Raw genomic sequence first — 24,319 nt, 5'->3', positions numbered from 1 at the left:
CAAGGACAGTGAGGGATCTGTCTTATGTGAGATCCTGGAGCCCAGCACAGGCCTGTCATTGACTATTTTGTCAAATGGGATGAGAAGAGAGGAGAGGAAAGAGGGAGGGAAGGAAGGAGTGACTGAATGACTGACTCTCTGCAAGATAGGGACTTAAAAGACTCAAACGGCAGAACAGGCAGAGGAGGGGACAGAGGTCGGGAGATCCAGCTGCTTCCAGCTGTGTGACCTGGGACCAGTCCCTTCACCTCTCTGAGCCTTGGTTCCATCTCTTTGTGCATTAGTGATGCCACTGGGGACTCATCATCATTCCCAATATACAAGAACACGACTCATGTGGCCCTATAAACAGGTCGCAGCACAGGCCAGGGTCCTCAGACTTGTCGGGAGGGAGGGCCCTGCATTCCTGCCAAGGCCCTGTTTGCTGGGAAAGGGGCTGATGTTGCAATGACAGGTTAAACAGAAACAGGACATTGACGGGCATCTGCAAGCTGAGCTCAGCTCGGAGAGGCGAGGAGCACAGGGGAGGGGGGAAACTCTGGCGTGGATCTCATCCACACGGCCTGCTGGGTGCTCCTGGCAGACGGAACTACGGGTGCTTTTACTCTCTCATTTTAAAATGTGCTTTTTATATGTATTGTAAAAGTAACAGATTCCCAGAAAAAATATCTAAAAAATGAACAGAAACAAGATTACGTAATAACGTAATCTGTGGGACTTTTGTTTTACTTTTAGTTTTGATTGAAGTTGAGTTTGGGAGTGGGGGGAGAAGGGATGTGACCTTTGCCCCGGGGCCAGGGTAAGAGCTTACCAGTTGGCCCTGGATTCCTGCCAGGAGACTTGTAGGAGCTGGGAGGAAGGAGGAAGGAACAGCTATGACCTCCCCCTCTTGCCTGGTTTCTGTCCCCCTGACGCCTGGGCAGGGCTCAGCCCTAAGGCTGCCCTCAGTGAAGGCTGGTGTCCTAACCGCAGGTCTTATCCCACCATGCAGCGGGCCTGAGGACGGACCAGAGGACGAGGGAGGCCTGTCTCTGCTGTCCAGGGAGCCAAGTGCCACTCTTGCCCCAGGGATGGTGTCCCGGGAGGCCTCCTCATCAGTCTAACAGGAGGCTGCCCCAGCACCGTGCTCAGAGCCTGACCCTGCTGCTCACCAGCTGTGTGACCTTGGGCAAGCCACTCCCCTCTCTGAGCCTCCATTTCCTCCTCAGTAAGAGAAGCTAATAATAGCAGCTTGTGGGGATTTGTGGTGATTCAGAGAGAGGCCGTGGGTGTAGGCAGAGCCTTGTCTGCCCATTCCCAGAGCAAGCATTGAGGGGGTGCTCGGGAACAGCACAGTGTGTCATGGTGCCCGTTACGGCAAATGTCGTCCATCAGTGCTGGCTGATTCATGGACATCGAGGAAGTACAGTGAGGGATCCGGCTGAGAAAGCTGGAATCCCAGGTTCCCCCGAAAATCCCCAGACCCAAGCCTAACCAGAGCCAGAGACTGTGCTAAGTGATCTCTCCCTGGTATTAAGAGCTTCCTATGAATGAGATCAGTCACCATTGTCTCCACTTTATAGATGAGGAAACTGAGGCTTGGAGGCATCAATTCTCTTGCCCAAGTCCACCCAGGGGTTAGTGGCAGAGGTGGATTCAAACCCAGGCAGTCCAGCTCCAGAGTTCATGGGCCAATTCACCACTGCCCCCCCACGTAAACTCCACGGCCACGGTGGTCAGACAGCCCTTTTCTTGGCCAAGTTTTCCCTGGCTCCATCCTACACAGCCTGGGAAGAGGCTGCAGGGACAGGAACACAGCCCTGCAGTGGGCAGCTGAGGGCAGGGTCTGCTGCTCAACCTTCAGGCGGCCACAGCCCAGGGTGACCAGAGTGACCAGGGTTTCTGCTGGTGAGCCTGGGGACCCAGGTCTTGGATTGTGGGGTTTTTCCAGGGAAACCCATGGGCTTCTTTGAAAAGAGGTGTTTTAGGGCTCTCAGAGAGAAGTGTCTGGCATGAGGGAGTTTCCACAAGAAAAAGGAATTCAGAAGTCATGGGGAACAGGGAGTCCCAGGCAGAGAGGCTGGGGTCAGAAGGCAAGGACAGCTGAGCTGAGAACCTAGGTTAGGCTGCCCTGACCCAGCCTGCTGGTGTGGAGGATGTGCTGGGGACCTCCCAGCACCCTTTCCTGGGCCTTAGCACTGGTTTTGGAATCAGAAAAGCTGGAAACCCCAGACCAGCCTTTTAGATTGAGCCTGGTAATAATAATAGTCGTGACAATAAATAGTATCATCACATAAGTATTTTCTATTATGCACCCAGAATCATTTTAAGCACTTCCCTCATTCATTTATTTATTTAGAGATGAGGTCTCGCTCTGTCACCCAGGCTGGAGTACAGTGGTGCAATCATGACTCACTGCAGCCTCAACTTCTTGGGCTCAAGTGATCCCCCTGCCTCAGCCTCCCAAATAGCTAAGACTGCAGGTGCACCACTACCACGCTCAGCTACCTCACACATATTAACTCATTTAATCCTCACAACCATCCCAGTATAAAGGTACTACCGTCGTGCCCATTTTACATATGATGGAACTGTGGTTCAGAGGAGTTAAGTGATTTACCTAAGGACACACAGCTGGTAAGAAGCAGAGCTAGGATTTGAACCCAGATCTTGACTTCAGAATTTGTGCTCTCTCTCTCTCTTTTTTTTTTTTTTTTTTGAGAGAGGATCTTGCTCTGTTGCCCAGGCTGGAGTGCAATGGCACAATCATAGCTAATTGCAGCCAACCTCCTGGGGTCAAGTGATCTTCCTGCCTCAGCCTCCTGAGTAGCCAAGACTCCAGGCACACACAACCATGCCTGCTAATTTTTGTTTTATTTTATTTTTTGTAGAGACAAGGTCTCATTATATTGCCCAGGCTGGTCTCAATCTCCCGGCCTCAAGCGATCCTCATGTCTCGAGTCTACATTCTTAGCCAGTGTGTGATGCTAACCCATTCTCATAAGCACCATCACCAGCTTGGCAACAATCATCAACATTTTCTGGCCTTAAATTTTTAAGATTTTTGTTTTAGATTTACTTTACTTTTTTGGTTTTAAATTGCTCGATATTACCCCTATACATTTTAGAACAGGCTTTCTTTCTTGACACTGATATGACTGTAGGATCCAGTTATTACTGGTTATATTTGCCAAGAGCGACACTGGGCCAGGTTCTGTGCTGAGTAGCTTCATGTCACACCCACTCTAGGAGGAAGGCCTTGATGTTGTCCCCATTTTCCAGACGAGGAAACTGAGGTTCAGAAAGAAGTCATTTGCTCAAGGTCACAGAGCAAGTGGTGGGAGAGTGGGGGTTTAACTCAGGTTAAAAATCCTGAGTTTTTGAGAACGTGGGCTCCAGTGCCCAAGTTCTCAGCCCTGAGCCCATGCAGTCTCCCCAATGATAGCCCTTGATCCTAACAACCACCGGAGGGATGGCTATTGGATAAAGGACCGGAGAGGGTGGTCACAGGCTCTAGGCCACATAGCACATTCAGAGTGTTGGTGGCAGGGGCAGGACCAGGGCAGGGATGTCCTGATTCCTACCCCGGTGCTCTTTGTGCCCCCTCCCAGGGCTCATGACCCACATCCCAGGGTGCAGCTCACCTGTGCAGGCCACGGCGGCGAAGACCCAGCACTGGCCGTACTTGACACGCTGGCAGCCATGGTTCTTCCAGCGCCGCAGGATGTCCACGCTGCCGATCCAGGACATGGGGCTGATGCCGTCCCCGTAGTTGTTGTCCCAGCGTCCCAGCAGCACACCCTGGTCATCGTTGCAGTTGACCTGCAACCAGTGGGGCAGCACGGGGACTGAGCCTGGGATGGGGTGGCGGCTGTGTCGTCTGGGTGAGCCTGAGTGCAGCAGGGGGTGAAAGCTGGGGAGGGGAGCTCCAGGGTGAAGAAAGAGCAGGTGCAAAGGGGCCATGGTGTGACAGACTGTGGTGTGCGGCAGATGGTGGGGGCTGGAGCCGGGGGACAGGAGGGAGATGGGGAAGAAGGAGGTGGGTCAGGGTCAAGGTCTTGAATGCGATGCTGGGGATGTGACTCTGTCCTATGAACACGGGATTGCTTGGGAGTGACATGGTGTGATCTAAGTTTTACAAAGACCCGCCTGGGTCCCCCACCCCAGATTGTGTCGTTCCCCCTAAACTCCCATTACCTCGAGAATAAAATCAGCCTCCTGACCATGATCCAAGAGGCCCTTCTGGTCTCACCCCTGCCCACCTCTGCGGCTTCCTCTGCACCCACGGGCCCTGCTCACTCCACTCCAGGCACACTGGCCTCCCTTCCTTCCTCAAACTTGCCAAAGTCGCTCCCTTCTCAGGGCCTTTGCACAGCTGTGCCCTCTGCCTGGAACGCCCTTCTCCTGGTTACCACCTTAGGGAGCCCCTCAGCCCCTCCCTGAGCCTGGTCCTGCAGTCCAATGCTGTCACACCTCGGGTTCCTTCAGAGCGTGAAACGTCATTTATGACTGCCTGCTCGTTCACATGGTATTTTGGTTGGCATCTGTCTCCTCTCCCCTACCCTCTATAACACAGTCTCCATAAAGTTAGAGATCACACAGGACTTGTACATGGCTGTCTCCCCAGTGCCTAGGACACAAGTGGGACTTGATAAATATTTGCTGAAGAAATGAATAAATTAATTGCTTTGGGGGACCTCACAGCATCACCCTCATCTGTGTAAATCCTAAGGTCTTTTCCCCAAGACTTACCCATCTCCCGGGTCCCCCACCGCGCCCAGCCTGTGTCTCCACTGCGAGGGAGGGGCCTGCGGGAGCCTCCTGTAGGCCCAGCCCCTGGATGGGCCATGCCACCCACTCACCATGCCGCTCACCACCCGGCCCACGTAGACGGGGCTGCTGCGGCGGGAGCAGTCACGGCCGGCGTTCTTCAGGAACTTGGGGTTGACGTCGAGAAGAATCAGGCAGATGTCTAGGATCCCATCTTCAAACTGTGTCAGAGGAAACAAGAGGAGAATGAGGGAGCTGGGAAGGCACCTCCTCCAGGAAGCCTGCCTTGAAGCCTCCAGCAGCTGTTTCCCGCTCTGTCCCACACAGCAGACTGGGACACTCCGGCCGAGTCTGCCAAATCTCTCTGGTGGCAGCTTCTCTTGGCCCAGGAGGGAATGGAGTGGGACAATGACTGGGTGAGCCATGAGTGTGTGACAAAGGGGGTGACAATCTTCATCCAGGGCCTGGTTGGGGGGACCTGTGAATGTGGAGCAGGAGCCCATGGAGTGAGCAGCCCAGTGTCCCTGGGGCTCCCCCTCAGAGTCACCTTGGGCCCTGTCACCATCCCTTTCTCCTCTTGCTCAGCCAAATCTCCCACTTCCCCAAGGCGTGACCCACCTTGCAGAGCTGATGTCAGCCCCCTCGTCCCCCTCTGACCCAGCACACACACGCTGCTCTGAGGCTGATTCTAAACACAGAAATCCAGTCCCATCACTCTGCTGTTTCAACTGTATCCACAGTAAAACCTAGACTTCTCCGTGCAACCTACAAGGCCCTTCACAATCTGCCGCCATCCCCTCTTTGACCTCATCTCTCACCACTCACACCCACACTCACTCTGCCCAGGCTCACTGCCCCAGGGCCCTTGCATGTGCTATCTCTCTGCTCAGAATGCTCTTCCTGCTGCTCTCTGCAGGGCCCACACCTTCTCATCCTTGCCATTCAAATGTCAGCTTTCTCAAAAGCAGGATCCCTTCTTGCCACCTTCCATTGGACCACCCACCTTCAGGGGCCCTTCTGTCTGTTCTCTTCCCCCCACCTCTGTGGTCCTTTCCTGGGCCAGATCTCCCTCCAAGCTGCACAATAGCCTTCTATGGCGTGAACCCTCTGTGGCTCCCTATTGCCATCAGCCTGATGTTCAGGGCTGTTCCACAACCTGGACACTGCTGGCTTCTCCCACCTCATCTCTTGGGGTTCCTTCACACGCAAGGTAGGCCCCAAGCTACAACATACCTCTCAGGCACAACATAAACTTTCCAACCTCTGAGCTTTCACTTGCATAGTTCTCTTGGCCTAGTATATCGTGCACACAACTCCTTGCATGGCAAACTCTTATTTGTTCTTCAAAGCCCAGCTCAAATATTCCCTACTTCAAGAAGTACCCCCTGATCCCCATAGGCTGTTGTTATTCCTTCCTTCCTCTAGGTCTCATCTTCCTGGACTGTGACCACCTCCAGAAGCTTTGCAAGGGCCATGTCCCACAGCCCGGCACAAGCCCGGATACAAAACAGGACCCTGGGGGCTGGGCGCGGTGGCTCACGCCTGTAATCCCAGCACTTTGGGAGGCCGAGGCGGGCGGATCACGAGGTCAGGAGATCGAGACCATCCTGGTTAACACGGTGAAACCCCGTCTCTACTAAAAGAATACAAAAAATTAGCCGGGCGTGGTCGCGGGCGCCTGTAGTCCCAGCTATTCGGGAGGCTGAGGCAGGAGAATGGCATGAACCCAGGAGGTGGATCTTGTAGTGAGCCGAGATTGCCCCACTGCACTCCAGCCTGGGCAACAGAGTGAGACTCCACCTCAAAAACAAAAAACAAAAAAAAAAAAAACAAGACCCTGGGAAATAAAGGAACAACTTGACTTTGTTCTCCTTCTCAGGAGAGAATGAAAAGCCATGAAAAATCAGAGCCAGTTCATTTTCTGATGTATTTTATGCATCACGGTCATACCACCATTTCATTTATATCCCACAGCAGGCTAGGGGATTGCTGAGCAACAGTTTTGCAATTATCATCGCGATATTCAGATGACAAAACTTTGGTCAAAGCCCGAGATCATACAGGGAAGATTTCCCTATGGTTTCACGGTAGGACCCTCTAGTTTTGAACCCTGACCCAGAGGCTGCTGGGGGAAGCCTCAGGGTGAACCCCACCCCAGGAGGCCAATACCTCCTAACACACCAGGAGGTTGAGTGGCCAGGGGTGCAATGGTTCTTGCTTCGTGAGTTTTCCCAGCAGAGTCTCAAGAATTTTTACAGGTAGCTGGATGATAAATGAAATTTATCATCACCGGTTTAGAGAACCAGCCCAGCCTAGCCGGCCGGGGAGTGAGAAACCATGTGAAACAGATGAGCCATCGGCTGAGCCAGATGGTAGGAGCCCAAAGGTCAGGCTGGCTTTACTGACTCCAGCCAAGCCCAGCCTAGACAGCCATGCATGGCTGACCCACAGACTTGGGAGAAATAATAAGTGATTGTTGTTTTTAGCCCCTAAATTTCAGGCTTGTTATGTAGCAGCAGCTAACAGATACAACCAGATCAGCAGTTCCCAAAGTATGGTTATTAGACAAGCAGCATCAGCATCACCTGGGAACTTGTTTGAAGAGCAAATTCTCACCCCCTAGCGTTTTAACACCCTCCCTCAGTGATCCTGAGAACCACTGATCTGGGTGAGGGTTTAAAGCCTCTTCTTAGCACATGCCTAGCACAGAGGGCTCACCCCAGCCCAACTCCAAGTACTGCCTATTGTTTCAATACATGAGATTTACTGTTCCCTCTTCCCCCTCCCAGGATACCAACCAACTTCACAGCTCCCAAAGGCTCTCCTAGTTCTTTCTCCACCTTGAATCCAGGGCCACCGCCTTTGCTGTGTGACCTCAGGGCAGCCTTGGCCCTCTCTGAACCTTCAGCTGTTTCAGGGCCTTTGCATCCCTGACAGCATGAAGCAGGTGACTCTGTGACTCACTCCCACCTGTGCAGCTTTGGCTGCCCCTTGACAGAGGGCCGGGCACACAGAAGGGCCTGAGATGGTTGGGAGAGACAGGGTGTGGCCCCTACCTGCCCAAAATTCCAAGGTATGTTCTTGATGAACTTGGCCGAGCCCTGGTAGATAAAGCCCTGCTGGGTGAGGATGTACTCCTGCCGCTCCTCTTCCGAGTCCAGGTACACAGCATCCGCTGCAGGCAGGAAGAAAGGGACCTCAGCTCTGGGTCTGCGGAGGCCCAGGGTCTCTGCAAATCTGGAGTCAAGGGTGCCAATTCCCTAGGCCAAGCCAGTGTCTCAGGGATGCCTCCTTCTTTTAATTGGAAAAAGTAACCATTAATGAATAATCCCACATCAATGAGATAAGGTGTTATTGGTTAGTGACAACAAAGGCTGCCATTTCTCCAACACTCGCCGTGTGCCAGGACCTGCGATAGATGTATGACCTGTATTAATAAATTTAATCTCCAGAAGAGCCTTATGAGGAAGGGATCCTTGAAAGCCCCATTTTAAAGACCAGAAAACTAAGGCTCAGGAATATTTTATAGCTAGGAAAACTGAGACTAAAGACAGAGGAGCACTGGACCAGGAGTCAGGAAACTCCTGATCCTCACTTGCTGTGTGACCCTGGGTAGGCTACTTTGCCTTCTCTGCCCACCTTAACACCTCACTGTGTCAGCCCAAAATGCAGATCTGAAAGGTGCTTTGGAAACGAAAGCCCTGAGGTAGCGTGAGGGAGGCACATGATTCAAGGTAGACAGAACTCAGTAGCAGAGGGGAAGGCCAAGAAAGGGTTCCTGCAGCTCAGGAGAGGTGGGGTCCTGTCCAGCTTGAGAGAGTCACAGAGGGCTCCCTGGAGGAGGTGGCATCTGAATGTTGTCTTGAAAAATGATTAAGGTTTAGAGAGTTGGGACCTAGAGGGTGGCATTCTAAGCAGAGGACCAGAAAGCACAAAGCTTTGGCTGCTGGAAAATGCAGGGCATTTAGTTGTCTGTGGCCAGCGAAGGGAGAAGAGGGGGCTGAGGAAGTTGGGGCCAGGTGGTAGGAGCCCAAAGGTCAGGCTTTACTAACTCCACTTAACTGGTGAAGAAACTGAGGCCAAGAAGGGGCAATCTGGAGCCCCATTATGACTTTGGTGAGCCCCAGGCACTCTTGACTTCATGCATTCCTTCCTCCATTAGAAAAAAAGTAATTGAATGTTATGACTGCCTTGGTTAATGACAGCTATCTCAATACTACATATTAAAACCTATTGTTCAACTTAAATGTTCATTTTTTTCTCCTGATTTTAAATTAAATTAAACATGTTCACGGGCCCCTAAAATTGTCTCGGACCCCAGGCACTCTGCCTGCCGGGTCTAATGGAGGAGCTGGCCTGGGAAGGAAGCAGCTGCCGGACCCTTAGACCCCTGGGCTTTGTCATGCCCATCTGCAGTGACCAGCAGCACCCCCTTTATCGTAGTGAGGAAAAATGGGAAAGAGGCCAAGTCTCTTGTGTATTCTGATCTTTGGCTCTGGAAACTTCTATAAAAATTAACCTTGAAGTCAATGAACTATAATGGCTCTGCAGCAGCCGGGTGGTGTGGGATAAAGAATGAAAGAGAAAGAACCCACGGTGTTTCAACATTAGAATGAGTGTCAGTACTTGTTGAATTGTCCCCACCCCAGCTCAGGATGCCAAGACTGTGACGTCCCCAGCTCAGGTCTCCATCTGGTAAAGGTGGGGGCACTGGGGACGTGAAGCCTTGCATATAACTGGCACTGGATCATATTGGTCTTGGAGCTGACGTACAGGAGGGTCCCATTTTCCAGGCAGACCCAGCCCTTTCCCACCCATCAGACTGATTTCCTCCCGCAGCGCCCCTGCGCTCACCCCAGCCCAACTTCCTGCCTCTGCATCACCAGCTCCACAGCTCCCGCCCCGGGATGTGGGTCACTTTAGTCACTGTGCCGCTTGGCTGACCGCCAGTCCAACCCGCCGGCCGCCGGGTGAGGCCAAGCAGGAGGAAGGGGCCATCCCCCAGAACCGCGCTTCCCATTCCCTGAACTCTGAAACCCTGTGGTGTGGACGAGGGTGGGGACACCAGCGTGTTCCTGTCCTGTTGGCAGAGCTGCCAACTAGTTGCTACCCTCTGCAGATTGACTAAAATTCAAAACCTATGGGGCAGGGGGGATCCAGTAAGGCCACTTCTGTCCCGAGAAATCATTCCATTAGCCACAGGGTCTGAAGCAAGGGTGCTCATTGACGCACAGTCCCTGCGTGCCATGAGCCTCCGGGCACAACCTCATGTCCATCAGTGGGGGCTGGACCATCCACATGGGCAAGACACAGGACACTCGAGGCCCTTAGAAAGAATGAGCAGATGTGGCCGGGCGTAGTGGCTCACGCCTGTAATCCCAGCACTTTGGGAGGCCGAGGTGGGTGGATCACCTGAGGTCAGGAGTTTGAGACCACCCTGGCCAACATGGTGAAACTCTGTCTCTACTAAAAATACAAAAACTAGCCCGGCGTGGTGGTGCATGCCTGTAGTCCCAGCTACTCAGGAGGCTGAGGCATGAGAATCATTTCAACCAGGGAGGCAGAGGTTGCAGTGAGGTGAGATTGCGCCACTGCACTCCAGCCTGCGTGACAGAGAGAGCCCTGGTCTCAAAAAAAAAAAAAAAAAAGAGAAAAGAAAAGAAAAAAAAGAATGAATGAGCAGATGTATGCAGACCAATGTGGACAGAGCCTTGCGGTGTATTGCGAGGGAAAAAAACCAAGTTGTAGGTTAATGTATACGGTGGGATCCTTTTATGTTTGCGATAGAAAGACAGAGACCTATAAAATACAGCAACTTCTCCAGGCACATACAGACTGACCTAAGGAGGTGAGCCCCCACAAAATATCTAACAATGGTGTCCCCCAAGGAGGAGGGGTCAAAGAGGGAGGCCGTTTCTCTGTAGCCCTGAAGCCCTCCCCTCCCCTTTTTTTGAGACAGAGTCTTGCTCTGTCACCCAGGCTGGAGTGCAGTGGCACAATCCCAGCTAACTGCAGCCTCAACCTCCTGGACTCAAGCGATCCTCCCACCTTAGCCTCCTGAGTAGTTGGTACTACAGATGTGTGTCATCACATCAGGCTAATTTTTGTATTTTTTATAGAGACAGTGGGTTTCACCATGTTGGCCAGGCTGGTCTTGAACTCCTGGCTCAAATGATCCCCCTGCCTCAGCCTCCCAAAGTGCCGGGATTACAGGTGTGGGATTACAAGCATGGGATTACACTGCACCTGGGCTTGAAGCTTTTCTAAAGAGAATGCTGTCATGGTTTACTGTTATACTGGGAAATAAAAATCAAAATATGGAAAGGTGAAAAATTTTTAAATATTTCTGCTCAAATATAAAATGCCTCAAAATAGAGAAGAAAAAAAATAAAGCAGTGGCCAGCAAGAAGGTGGTTGTCTAACAGCCAGGAGGCCAGAATTTCTGCCCTTGTGAGGAGGGACACCCGATTCCCAGGAGGGGCCTGGCCCGTGATGCTTCTCGCCCTGCTTTATTTCATTAGCGCAGGAAGGAAACAGATCATTAGATCTGACTGCCTTGCTAGTTAGATGGGAAAATCGAGGCCTGGGGAGGTGACTGGCAACCCCTGCCTCCTCCCCCTTGCTCAAGTCAGTTTTCTTTGTTCCAAGCTCTCCCCTCTGACTTTCTAGTTTTGTCCAAGGTTGTCCACTTATTTATTCAAAGAGCTTTCAAAGGCCACTCAGCCACTCTGAGCCTCAGTTTCCTGTGTGTGAAGTGGGGACGTGTCATCTCCCCCTTGGGACTGTTGAGAGGCCCGACTGAGATAGTGTGTAAGGAGGCAGCTGGACGGTCAAACTGCTCCTACTCACCCCCCTTCCCCAACCCTCCCACCAACCTCACCTTCCGGTTTCCCTTCCCCAAACCAGTCTGGGTGAGATTTAAAACAGGGCCTCCCACCTCGGCCGGGCACGGTGGCTCACGCCTGTAATCTCAGCACTTTGGGAGGCCGAGGCGGGTGGATCACCTGACGTCAATAGTTCGGGACCAGCCTGGCCAACGTGGTGAAACTCCGTCTCTACTAAAAATACAAAAATTAGCCAGGCATGGTGGCACATGCCTGTAATTCCAGCTACTGGGGAGGCTGAGGCAGGAGAATTGCTTGAACCTGGTGGGCGCAAGTTGCAGTAAGCCGAGATCGTACCATTGCACTCCAGCCCAGGCAACAAGAACAAAACTCCATCTCAAACAAAACAAAACAAAAAACACAAAAAAACCAGGGCCCCATGAAACAGAACCAGGACACAGTGCCCGGGCCTGGGCATCAGCTGGGCATCAGCTGGGCACCCTATTCCTGATGTGGGGCTTTTGAAACCGAGTCACCACCAAGCCCCAGTTCATAGTGGTCTAGGAATATACAGGCCTCAAACAGGGAGTGAAGTCCCTTGGTAATTATATGGAATTGGGGATATCATTCTGCTTCTTTTTATTTTTATTTTTTTAGAGACAGGGTCTCACTCTGATATCCAGCCTGGAATGCAGTGGTGTAATCATAGCTCACCGCAGCCTCGACCTCCTGGACACAAGTGATCCTCCCACCTCAGCCTCCCAATTAGCTGGGACCACAGGCGTGCACTACCACACCCAGCTACTGTTTAAATTTTTTTTTGTAGAGACAGGGTCTTGCTCTGTTGCCCAGGCTGGTCTTTAACTCCTGGCTCGCTCAAGCGATTCTCCTCCTCAGCCTCCCAAAGAACCGAGATTACAGGCATGGATCGCTGAGCCCGGCCTCATTTTGTTTCTATAAACAGGGATAACAGGAGTACTCATGTCTTGAGGGTTTTGTGAGGCTGGAGCACAGTGGGCCTCACTCAGTCCACTTTGATGTGTGTCTCTTATCCCCTGTTCTTCCCACCTCCAGTAGCCTCCTCCATGGGCGGATCCATCCCTGCCCACCCCAACGCTGTGAGTGGATGGCGTGTGGCTCACCTGGGCACCAGGCATTGAAGAGCAAGATGAAGTGGCCCAGCACAAAGCTGGATCCCTGGTAGCCAGTGGTGGCCTCCAGGCTGAGGCGATACAGGCCGATGGGGGCGTTGGCCGGAGTGGTGAGCTGCAGCGAGAGGGTGCGGTCTTGCTGGTCCACCACAGTGGCTGTCCAGTCACCCTCCTCCACAGCATCTCGCAGTGGAAAACGGGCCTTGGTCCCTGCCTCCTGGCTAGGGGCTGGGCCTGTGGAGGGAGAAACAGTAGCCGTGAGCTAGGGATGGCAGGGCAGGGCACCTACCTGGGGTCTCCCGGCTTGGGCTCCAGGCCTAGTTCTGCCACTAACAACTGAAATAACTTTGGCAAGAAGTTTTGTCTCCCTGAGCCTCAGTTTCCTCATCTGTAAAGGGGGGCTGAGAACCCCAGCCTTTCGGGGTGGTTTTGTGGGAATGCATAAAAAGCCACAGGCATACAGCGTGCCCTCAACTAGGCAGTCCTCCTGAGAGAGGGGCCATGTGGCCCGGAGCCAAGGCTCAGTTCCACTGCTCTGCAATGAAGTGACTCGGGACAAGCCCATCTCTCTCTCTGGGATCACCTGGCCCATTTGTGTAGCATAGACAAGGATTAGGCAAGATGCCCCAGGGCCCTCCTTTCCTGCCTACATCCTCTACCTGCTAGCGTCCGCTTTTTCTCTCACAGAAGGAAGCCCAGATGCTGAGCAGGAAGGGACCTCGGTCCTCTGAGAGCCCTTGCTGCAGGCCAGTGGAGGATGCTGGCTGGCCCACACAGCCTCAAGGCGTCTGTCTCCCCAAGCCCCCCAACTGCTGTCCCCCGCATCTCCATAGGCCGTTCCAAGATGCTGGTCATAACCACCCCTCACCTTCCTACAGCCTTTTACACTTCATGAAACACCTGCTTCCTTTGCGACCCCTTGCCCAGGTGAGAAAACTGAGGCTCAGAGCGAAGGGGTCTCCCAAGGATATCCTAGGAGTTTGTGGCAAAGGTCACATCTGAAGTGGGTCTTTAGCTCTCGGTTGTCTTCTATGGTGCCTCTCCTTCCCAAAGAGGATGCTCCCCGGCCGGGTTCTCAAAGGCACAGTGATGGGCACACGCTCAAAGCAGCTGCTTTTCCAGGTGGAGGGGAGGGCCCGCCCCCACAGGCAGGTCTGAGTCATGGGCAGGGCGAGGAGGGGCTGGTCACTTTCTGGACATGGGTGGTGGAGAGGAGACAGAGGACGTTCTCTGCCTGGCTGGGCGGGTGCCCAGGAAAGTTTATTTTTATTCTTCCATCTCCCTCCCTGCAGCTCTGCCCACCCACTGCGGACATTATTGGGGCCTGCTCACCCAGGGGCTCCCTCCCAGCCCCCAGCCCCCTCCTCCCTGCCAGCCAGCCCCACCCACACCCAGCTCAAATGTAACCATGAACTAACAGGCGCGACACAGGCCTCTCAGGCCCTGTCCAAGTGCCAGGGGCCGACTGGAAGCCTTTGAATGCTCCCTGACTTCCAGAGCTGGCATCTGGGGAGGAGCCAGGTAGGCCTGGGGTCCCAGACCCACCCTAGGTCTGGTTCCCCGACTCTGCCCCTGAGCACTGTGTGACCTGGGCCACATCACCAGGCCTCTCTGATCTTCTTTCTTATCCAAGAAGACAACAGGCTTAGGCCACATGCCTGGGAGGGTCCGATCTCAGGTTCGAAACTGGCTCTATGAACTTGGACAAGTTACTTAGCTTCTCTATGCCACAGTTTTCTCATCTGTAAAATGGGGCCAGTGGCAGTACCTCCCTATAAGGTTGTTGTGAAGCTTAAAGAGGACAGGCATGCAAAGCATCCCACAAGGCTCCTGGTGTATAGTAAGTGCTCAGGAAATCATAGTTAGTCTTGTTCAGTTTTCATGAACGCCTCCTGGCTCTGTTTAGAGGGTTCCGTGAGAGAGTTCATAGAAAGCATTTGAACAGTGACTAGCTCACAGTAATCATGCAGGAAATGTGAGCTGTCATCAGTGTTATTAAAAGGGGCCACTAAAAATCTGAACTCTCAGGCCAAATAGCAGATTGTGAGGACTGGAGTAGAATGTAGAAATTGTCTAGTTCGATTGAAGAACTTCACAGATATGGAAACTAAGGCTGAGAGGGGTGGCGCTGGGGTGACCAAGCATCACAGTTTGCTCAGGACAGCCTCAGTTTGTCTGTGGTCCCAGTATAATTCTTAAGGGTGCTCCTTCCAATCTCAGAAATGTCCCCACTCGCAGGATCAATGATCTGGTCTCTGTGGCAACAGGCCTGGGCCAGGTCCCATCACCACTGTCGCTGTTGACATGTCACCCCTGGGGACAAGTCAGGACACGCATTTCCCTTTCTCTCTATCTTGGGGTAGCCATGCACACACACTCACACACCCCTTTCTTCCCAGATCCCAGGGGAACAGGAGAAGGACAGGCTGTCCCACGGTCCGCCCGCTGCTCACGTAAGCTGGCTTCACAAATTCCTTGGCTGCGGTTCTACACCATCCTCTTTGTGGGACCAGAGGCACCATGAGGACCACTCTGGGCCCAAATGACCACAGGGAGCCTAGGGGTCCTGGCCACTATCCCAGACCATGGTGGCCGGGCCGGGATGGGGTGGGTGAGCAGAACCTTCCAGAGTAAAGCCTTCTATCAGCCTCATAAGGGTTCCTTTCACTCCTCCAGGCTGACTTCACTCCCACTGTGACTGCCACACCCCCTCAAACCCCGACCCCACCTTGGAGGGAACTTTATCCCTCTAACAAGGATGGAATTTGTCTAGTGTGGCCTGGACCCCATAAGAGACTCTGTCGGGTCTCAAACTGTCTGGGTGAAAACACACAATATCTAAGAATGTGTGGGGTCAGGCCACATGCTCCATTAGCTGAGTGACCTTAGCCACCTCTCCTGCTTCTCTGGGACTCAGTTTCCCATAACAAGCTAGAATGTTCCCACACAGGAGCGGAGTCACCTGGCCAGGCCTTGAGCGGGGCGCTGACCCAGGCCAGAACTGGAGTTCGGGGAGGGCCTGGTTTCCTGGTATTGTCCCTCAGGCTTCCCCAGGCCCAGGGAATTTCTTGGTTGCTTGGACAGGGAAGCTGTGTGCACTCTGTACTCAGAGATCTGGGCTCTTCCGTGGCTGCCTACAGGGGCTGCGGAAGTGACCAGGGCAGGTTGGTTATGGTTTGAGATAAGTTGGTGGAGACTGGAGGACAAAGATTAGCTTGCTGGGGTGGGAAGGTCAGCAGCGGCCCTTCACCCAACCCCAAACTCAGGGCCCTAATTACCTAACACTACGCTGCCCAGACAACTGGAGAAGGAGAAATAAGAAAGGGGACGTCTGGAGAGTGAGAGAAGAGGAAAGAAGGCGGCCTGATCCTTAGCGAACGAACGCAGGAGCAGAAAACCCAATCCCCCATGTTCTCACTTGTAAGTGGGAGCGAAATGACGAGAACACGTGGACGCATTGAGGGAAACAACACACACTGGGGCCTCCTCAAGGGTGGAGGGTGAGAGGAGGGAGAGGAGCAGAAAAAATAATGCTTGGGTACTAGACTTAGCACCTGGGTGACAAAATAATCTGTACCACAAACCCCGGTGACACGAGTTTACCTATATAACAAACCTGCACACGTACCCATGAACCTAAAATAAAAGTTTTAAAAAAGAAAGAAAGAAAAATAAATAAAAAAGAAAGTAGAAATCACAGGCTGCCCAAGCCAGCAGCTCATCTACCATTCCATTTCACAGGGGAACACACTGAGCCCATGGCAGGCACTTGTGATAAATGCGCCTGCTGCAGGGACATAGGGATCAAAAGCCTCACTCTGCGGTCAGGGTTTGAAGCCTTCTGTGTCCCTGACTCACTGTGTGACTGACCCTCCTGAGCCAGTGACTTGACCTTTCTGAGCCTCAACTTTCCCATCTGCAAAATGGAGTCCTTTATAACTTCTGAGCTTCGAGGATTCAAGACAAGCATGCGTTCAGTGGGTGCCCCATAGATGTTGTGATTTTCACTATCACAATTCTGACTCTTCTCAGGCCACCAGACCCAGCCCTTAACTGCCATGTACCCTAACTTTCCCCTTCGTAGAGGGGGAAACTGAGGCTGGAAGGTCAGAGACTTGCTGGGGGCTCCTTGGCTCTGTTAGCAAGAGACCTATGGGGGCCAGTGTGCTTGTTGGGGAGCCCCTGGGCAGTGGGTGTGTCTCCACCAGGAGGGCAGGGGCAGGGAGGAGAAGGATGGAGGAGCTATCTGAGGCTAGCCTGCAGTCCCCATGATAAGCCTTATCAACGGCCTTCTAGTTCAATGCAGGCCTCAGCCAAGGAATGCTTGCTGCCATCTCTGCCCTCGGAGACTTCAGAAAGAGCTGGTCTTTCCCAACCCGAGTCCTAGCCAGGTGGCCCCTCACTGACCTCAAGGGAGTGGCTGCCACCGGAAACCAGCCCCACTGATTTGGCATTTGAGGCCATTTTCCCAGGAATGGCCAACAAAGAAAATTGGGCACCATGCACCTGGGGATGAGACACCTGGGGACTTGGCATCCCTTTACCTATCCCTGGGGCCCCAGTACAAAGATAAACAACAGCTGCAAATATCTGCAGGCCCTCCCCCATAGCAGACACTTAACAACCTTCCAATGTGAGGGCTTTCAGATGATGAAACTCAGGCTCAGAGAAGTTAAGTAATTTGCCTAAGGTCACACAGCAGGTAGGCAGCCCAGCCTGCGCTAGAATGTTGGTCTTTCTGTCCAGCCCCGGAGATTGAGGCAGCCTCCTTATGCTTGGAGAATGAACTGCTGGGACCCAGAACTGCCCACATAGAAGGCTGAAGCCAGCTGGGCTCTTTCTCTGCCACCCAGGCCTGATTTGGGCCTGATCCCAGTGCCTGGCTGGGTTGCATGGATTTCAGGCAGCAGAGGGATTAGAAAGTTGTATTGATATGGGAAAGAGCAGACAGGATCTTTTTCTTTTTTCTTTTAAGGTGGTGTCTTGCTACGTTGTCCAGGCTGGATTCAAAGTCCTAGGCTCAAATGATCCTCTCACCTCAGCCTCCCAAATAGCTGGGATTACAGGCATGCACCACCATGCCTGGCTTGTGGATAAGATTTTTTTTTTTTTTTTTTGAGACAGAGTTTCACTCTTGTTGCCCAGGCTGGAGTGTAATGGCGCGATCTTGGCTCACCGCAACATCTGCCTCCCAGGTTCAAGCGATTCTCCTGCCTCAGCCTCCCAAGTAGCTGGGGTTACAGTCATGCGCCACCATGCCTGGCTAATTTGGTATTTTTACTAGAGACACGGTTTCTCCACGTTGGTCAGGCTGGTCTCGAACTCCCAACCTCAGGTGATCCGCCCTCTTCAGCCTCCCAAAGTGCTGGGATTACAGGTGTGAGCCACCGTGCCCAGCCTGTGGATGGGATCTTGATGAACTTTCCTGGTTGAAGGCTGACCTACAACCCTGGTGATAATAGGCTTTCAGAAGCTCCGGGGTCCAGAGGCACAGACTTGCTCACAAAGCTGGTGGTCTGCCATGACATCTCCTCCCTTTCTGGGCCTCAGTTCCCTCATCTCTAAAATGGGGCTGATGACAGGTGGCAATCTCCCAGGGAACAAAGAGGGTAAAGTTATTTGTCCTGTTCTCTGTCAGGGTTCTGGGGCATGTCGGGGTGAAGAGGAGGTGGTGGTGGTGGTGGTGGTGGTGGTGGTGGTGGTGGAGTGGGGTTGCAGGTACTCACCGGTCACGACACTGAAGGTGAGACTGTCTACACTGGCCTCGTAGTTGCGGCCCTCAAAGTGCAGGGTCAGCCAGAAGGGCTGGCCCCGTCGCACCACCAGCTTCTCCCGGCACAGGTCGGCCGTGTGGTGGTCTCGGCCATTGGTCTCCAGCTCCAGATCACACCTCTCCAAGACCAGATCTACGGGAACAGAAGGAGACGCATGAGCCTCGGGGGCATCCTTCAGACCCCCAGTGACGCACCTGCCCTCCATAGACATGGGGGGCCTTGTGCCCTCTTACTCCCCACAAAGCACAGCCATTGTTTCGGCTGACCTCTCTCCCCAGCCCTGGTCACACAGGGGCTGGGCGGGGCCCAATCTCCCTAACCCTTTTTTTTCTTTTTAATTTAATTGAGAAAAGGTCTTGCTTTGTTGCCCAGGCTGGAGTGCAGTGGTGTGATCATAGCTCACTGTAGCCTTGAATTCCCGGGCTCAAGGGATCCTCCCACCCCAGCCTCCTGAGTAGCTGAGAGGACAGGCGTGCACCACTAATTTTTTCATTTATCAGTGAGCTGGGACTATAGGTATGTGCCCGGCTAATTTTTTCATTTTTGGTTTTGCCACGTTGCCCAGGCTGCTCTCGAAATCCTGGGCCAAGCGATGCTCCTGCCTTGACCTACCAAAGTGCAGGTGTGAGCCACAGTGCCCAGCTTTCCCTAAATCTGTTAATCACAAGGTTGTGACCCCCTGTGGCACTTCCTAGCTGTGTGACCTCCAGCAGATATGGGAACAGCAGTATCTACCTCCCAGGGCTGGTGTGAGCACGAAATGAATTAATTCATGTAAAACACTTAGTACAATGTCTGCTGTGTAATAAATACTCAATAAACACGAGCTATTCTATTGCTATCAGAGGGTTCTTTTGGTTTAAACAGCGGCAGTATTTGGTACAGGTCAATTACATGGGCTTTGCCTTTAGATCCAATGTTCAATTTACAGGAAATACCCAGGGCTGAGGAACAAGTTAAACACAGAACCAGGATGCAATTGACAAACTTCACATACTGGGAAACTATTGACAAAGGGTCCGGTTTCTTTAATAAATAGATTGCAAGAAAGAAAATGAAAAAAACATTGAAGAGAGAAGCTATAAAGAGAAACTTAAACCCATTGTGATGTATCGATCTTATTTGGATCTTCATTTCAAAAAAGCATTTTAAAACATTTATTACATGTATGAGACAACTGGAAATTTAAATACTGATGGCATAATGGTGATATCAAAGAATTTTTGTTAATTTGTTTGTGTTAAAAAAGAGAGTCCTTATCCTTTAAAGGCATATACTGAAACATTGACAGATGACATGATGTGATGTCTGAGATGAAGGTGTGCAGGGGCAGGAGATGCCACGGTGGTCAGGGCTGGGTGATGAGGACATACGAATTTATTAAACAATTCTGTCTATTTTTGTGTATGTTCAATATTCTCCAAACAAAACATTTGTAACATGATAGGAACTTTGGAGACTTCCAGAGGTAGGTTTTAGTTCTGCTGTGCTGCTGTGTGAGCCTGGATAAGTGTCTCTCCCTCTCTGTGCCTCCTCCTCTGAAGTCTCAAGGGGCTGCTGTGAGTCTAGAAGACGTGTTGGGAACCCCCTTCCCCAGGGCCCAGCCCAGGACATAAGCTTGATATGTGAAAGTTCCATTTACAGTTTCAGATGGAGCAGAGGACCAGGGCACGGTCAGGGTGACAGATGGGTGGGGGTCTTGGGGGAAAACAAGTCTCATAAACCTTGGCAAGCTCAAGGTCAAGATTGGGAAGCCCTTAAGATGGGAGGAGTGGGCAAGACAGACTCTCCGAGTGTGGAACCACTGGACAGCATGTGGTCCAAGTGAGGCCCAGGGGCAGGAATTTGTTCAAAGTCACGCCGCAAATTGGTCCTTGCAGTGGGAGAGCTCAGGTCTCCCACTCGCCATTGACTATTCCGAAAATGAGATGCAAAGTGCCTTATATGTGAATTATCTCAACTTAAATCCCAAAACAATTCCACTTACATAGATGCTATCATGATTCCCATTTTGTAGACAAAGACACCAGGTGGCCCCAGGTCCCAGAGCAAGTGGCTGCTTTGGGATTGGAATCCAGAGCTGCAGGATTCTGTAGGATTCTGCCCTGGGAACCACCTCTCTACAGCTCAGTTTGTTCTCCAGCCCCTCTTATGACCACCCCCTCGCCACCATGTCCTGTGTTGTTCTCAAACCTGGGAGCAGATAGTTCTGTGCCACTGAAGTATCAGGATGTCGGTCCCCGTGTAATCACAACAGAAGAGACCTCAGTGGCCAGAAGGAAAAACTTCCTGCTGGCCTATTGCGGCGAGGAAATGTTGTTTTTGGAAACTTCAGTCCCAGGGAGCTTGAGCAGGAAAGAGGCCATTGTTGTTCCCGTGGAAGACGCTGGAGATATGGCCAGTTCCTGGGCTGTGGGAGCTGCGGCATTTTCTCCATCTATTGTCCGAAGAAGGGTTTCCAGAAATCATGCCCAGCTCCAAAGATGCAGAAACAATGGGGTCCAGAATTGTAGGATTTATAGGATTTCTGCACTTAGAAAAGGCCTAGGTCTTCTAGGCCAATGAGACCTCTGTCAGAAGTGGCCACTGTGACATGGGGCTGGAGGCTCATCATAACTGGCATCTTCAGGATCTCCTAGCCCCACTGAGCCCTGCTTTTGAGCATGGGGGTGAGAAGATGCATTGAGGACAAGTGGCCACCGAGGGACACATCACAGTGTGTTGGGAGCTGAGTCCGAGGGAGGCAGGTGGCTGAGATCACACAGCAGGGTCAGGTGGGTCCACAGTTCCTGCCACCCATTCCTGCTCCACCTGCCCCATGTCCCTGTCCCACACCCCTTCCTGGGGGTTGCAATGGGTGCAGAAGCCATCCCCAGATGAACTTGACCCAAGAGCCAGCTGGGATTCTGGGTCCAGCAGTGACATCCTCCATTGCAGAAATTCCTGCGGCTGGGACCTACGACAGTGCTGCTTGTGTGTGGTGGGGGGAGTCGGGGGCACCGGTATGAAATTAATTAAGCCTCTGTTCCACTCCGCTCGTTCCTCACAGATGCACCAAAGGCTGACACTATTGTCCTTATTTTATAGGCGAGACTCAACAAGTGGCCAAGGTCTAGGGTTGCAGAATGTGAGGGCGGGAAGAACAAGCCTGACTTCCGAAGGCTCCTGGATAGGATGCCGAAAGCTCCTCTCTGGCTGTGAGCCAAGGACTCAGCCAGGCTTGGCTTGCACCCCACCGGGGTGGCATGCACACCACCTGGTCCTGGCTGGCAAGAACCACCCAAACCTAAGTGTTCTGAGGCCAGGCCAGCACCCCCTGCACAGCTCCAGGCACACATCGGGGAGCCAGCCCCCACTGATTGACCGGGGACACGTGCCAGTGGTCCGCCAGGACAGTACTTTACAGTTTACAACACCCCTTCGCGTTCCATTGCCTCACCTGATCCAGGGAGGCAAGGGTTAATGGTTATGCACTGTGGACGGGGAAACTGAGGCTCCAAGCAGCATTGAGGCGCCTCCCCACCCAGCCCAGTCTGCCTATTGCTCTCCAAATCAGGACTTAGGGATTCAGCTCCCACCGGGTCCTGACCCCCAACGCCCCGGGGCCCCTGAGTGGCGGCTGCGGTGACTTTGATACTCACCCTCGGCCATGGTCGGGCGGGGGCAGTGGCTCCTTCCACTGGCGGCGAGACCCTCCAAGTGCGACCACTGGCGGCTGGCACTGCCGAGGCGGAGAGCGGCGCTAACTTATAGCCCGCTTTGGGGCGGGCCGGGGGCGGGGCCCCGCAGGAAGGCGGCGACCTGGGAGGCCACCCATTGCCCAGTCTCCGGCCCACGCCGCCAGCGCTGGGGCTCACCCAGGGGACCGGAGCCCCAGGGAGGGACGGCGGTCGGGCGAGGGCGCCCCCTGGGGGAGCGGACAGGGACACACAACTAGCCCAGGACGCTAGACACACCTGGACCCACAGAGTCAGACTTTGGAGAACAGATACCTGGACACCCACACTCAGATACAGACACACGCAGCACCCTCACAGACACACACAACGCAACCAGGGTGCACCTGGACACACAGATGCGGACTCTTAGGTCAGATCTGGGATCAAGAACACCTCCCCACCCCCAACACATACACATACATACTCAGATATACATACGCGGGGAGCAGGCACAGACACACTGAGACAGGGCTGTGGAGATACACACACAAACACAGATACACTCCCACAGATGCACCAGACGTGGCTGGACACGCAGACACAGTGACATGGATACAAAATCAGATTCGAATTGCAGACACACACCAGGACATAGATACAGCCTGACACAGCCAGGTAGCCTTGACTGCGAGCCACACACAGCTGTGGACATGGATGCGCAGGTGTCCAGAGGCACCTGGCGCAACACAGACCTCCCAGACACCAATGCCACTGTCAGATGTGGACGCAAAATCAGAGAGGGCACCCACAGACACACAAAGATGTGGCTACTCAGAGGTAGACACACAAAGATGTGGCTACTCAGAGGTAGACACACATGCAGGCATGGACTCAGGTACAAACATGCAGACACACCTGCAAAAACAGACACACCCATGTCCCTTCCTGTAGCAAAACCCAGATAATCCTCCAATCTCACCTATCCTTGTATCCGTCTAATCAGCCATCCATCTAATCAGCCATCCATCTACCCATCCGTCTACTCACCCATGCATCACCTACCCACCCACCTATCCATCCACTCATCCCTTCATCCATCCCTCCCTCTGCCTTCTCTCCCCTCCCTCCCTCAATCCATCCATCCACTGAGCTTTCTTGAGGCCCCACTGTGTGCCAGAAAGGAGCAAGGCCAACCTTCCAGGGACTCAGCCTAGGACTTCTCGAACCTGGCAACCAGGGGGCCTATCTCTCATCCTGGTATCTCTGGTTTCCTGGTCTCCTGTGCTTCCAGATCCACTGTGAGCCCTGAGCGGGAAGGGTTCCTGGAGAGACAGGCCCACGGGGCTTCCCCAGCACTTTTTCCGAAACAAGCTCTGCATTCCGGAACAAGGTCTACATTCCGGAACAAGCTCTACACCTATTGATGAATTTGGACGATAGAAGCAGCCCCCATCTCCGTTCCTAGGTGACACACGGCACAGGGAAAACAACCTGTGTTGCCTCAGTGGGTATTTCCCCCTGGGTCAAATGCGCTCTGGCTGGAGTCTCAGTGAACAAACCCACAAACAGTGTTGGGCCCAGATGACCTATAATTGCCCCATTTTACAGAGATTGTTGCAGAAACTGTTCCCTGCAGCTGGTGAAAGTTCGGAGGAAAGAGCAGGGTGAGGAGAATCACCCGACCGAGAGGGAAGTCGGTCAAGAGGCTGGGGTTCAAGTTCCCACTCTGCCCTGACCAGCCGTGTGGCCATGGGCAGGATTTTGCCTCAGTTTCCTCCTCTGCAAAATGGGGGAAAGAATCCCTCCCTCACAGGCCTGAGTAAGACTCAATCGAAATGACCAAGGTTGGGTGCCTTATACATGGTGAGCATGCAATTAACTGGGGGCCCTAAGACTTGGCACGGAAATATCAAGTGTCCCAGAACCTGGCTATTTCGGGACCTCAAGGAGAGATGGGAGGCGTGGGGTCAGTCAGTTCTGCAGAACAAAGGCTGTGTTTCCACAGGTGTTGGCCCTGCCCCAAATGAAAGGATGGGTTTGGCCTTTTCTACCAGGTATTTTTTCCTTTAAAACCCTCAGCCTGGGAGCTCCCTAGAAGACAGGGAGTAACCTAAGTATTTTATTTTTATTTTTTTGAGACAGGGTCCTACTCTGTCACCCAG

The 24,319-nt window shown here is 52.9% G+C and overlaps 1 protein-coding gene across 1 annotated transcript in view; it reads right to left on the bottom strand.

The window, feature by feature from the left end:
• Positions 1-22,323, bottom strand: part of TGM2 (transglutaminase 2) — a 36,873-nt gene extending 14,550 nt beyond the window's left edge. Inside the window, exons 1-6 of the mRNA XM_003253565.4 lie at positions 22,140-22,323; positions 18,451-18,630; positions 12,716-12,958; positions 7,806-7,924; positions 4,842-4,970; positions 3,624-3,801 (exon numbers count right to left, since the gene is read on the bottom strand). Of these exons, the coding sequence (XP_003253613.2) occupies positions 3,624-3,801; positions 4,842-4,970; positions 7,806-7,924; positions 12,716-12,958; positions 18,451-18,630; positions 22,140-22,149 (859 nt within the window). The 5' untranslated portion in view covers positions 22,150-22,323. The remainder of the gene's footprint in view (positions 1-3,623; positions 3,802-4,841; positions 4,971-7,805; positions 7,925-12,715; positions 12,959-18,450; positions 18,631-22,139) is intronic.
• Between the last annotated feature and the right edge of the window lie 1,996 nt (positions 22,324-24,319).

This window comes from Nomascus leucogenys, chromosome 13 (genome assembly GCF_006542625.1).
Source record: "Nomascus leucogenys isolate Asia chromosome 13, Asia_NLE_v1, whole genome shotgun sequence".
In the NCBI taxonomy this organism is placed as follows: Eukaryota; Metazoa; Chordata; class Mammalia; order Primates; family Hylobatidae; genus Nomascus; species Nomascus leucogenys.
This window is presented reverse-complemented; position numbering and strand designations above follow the sequence as displayed.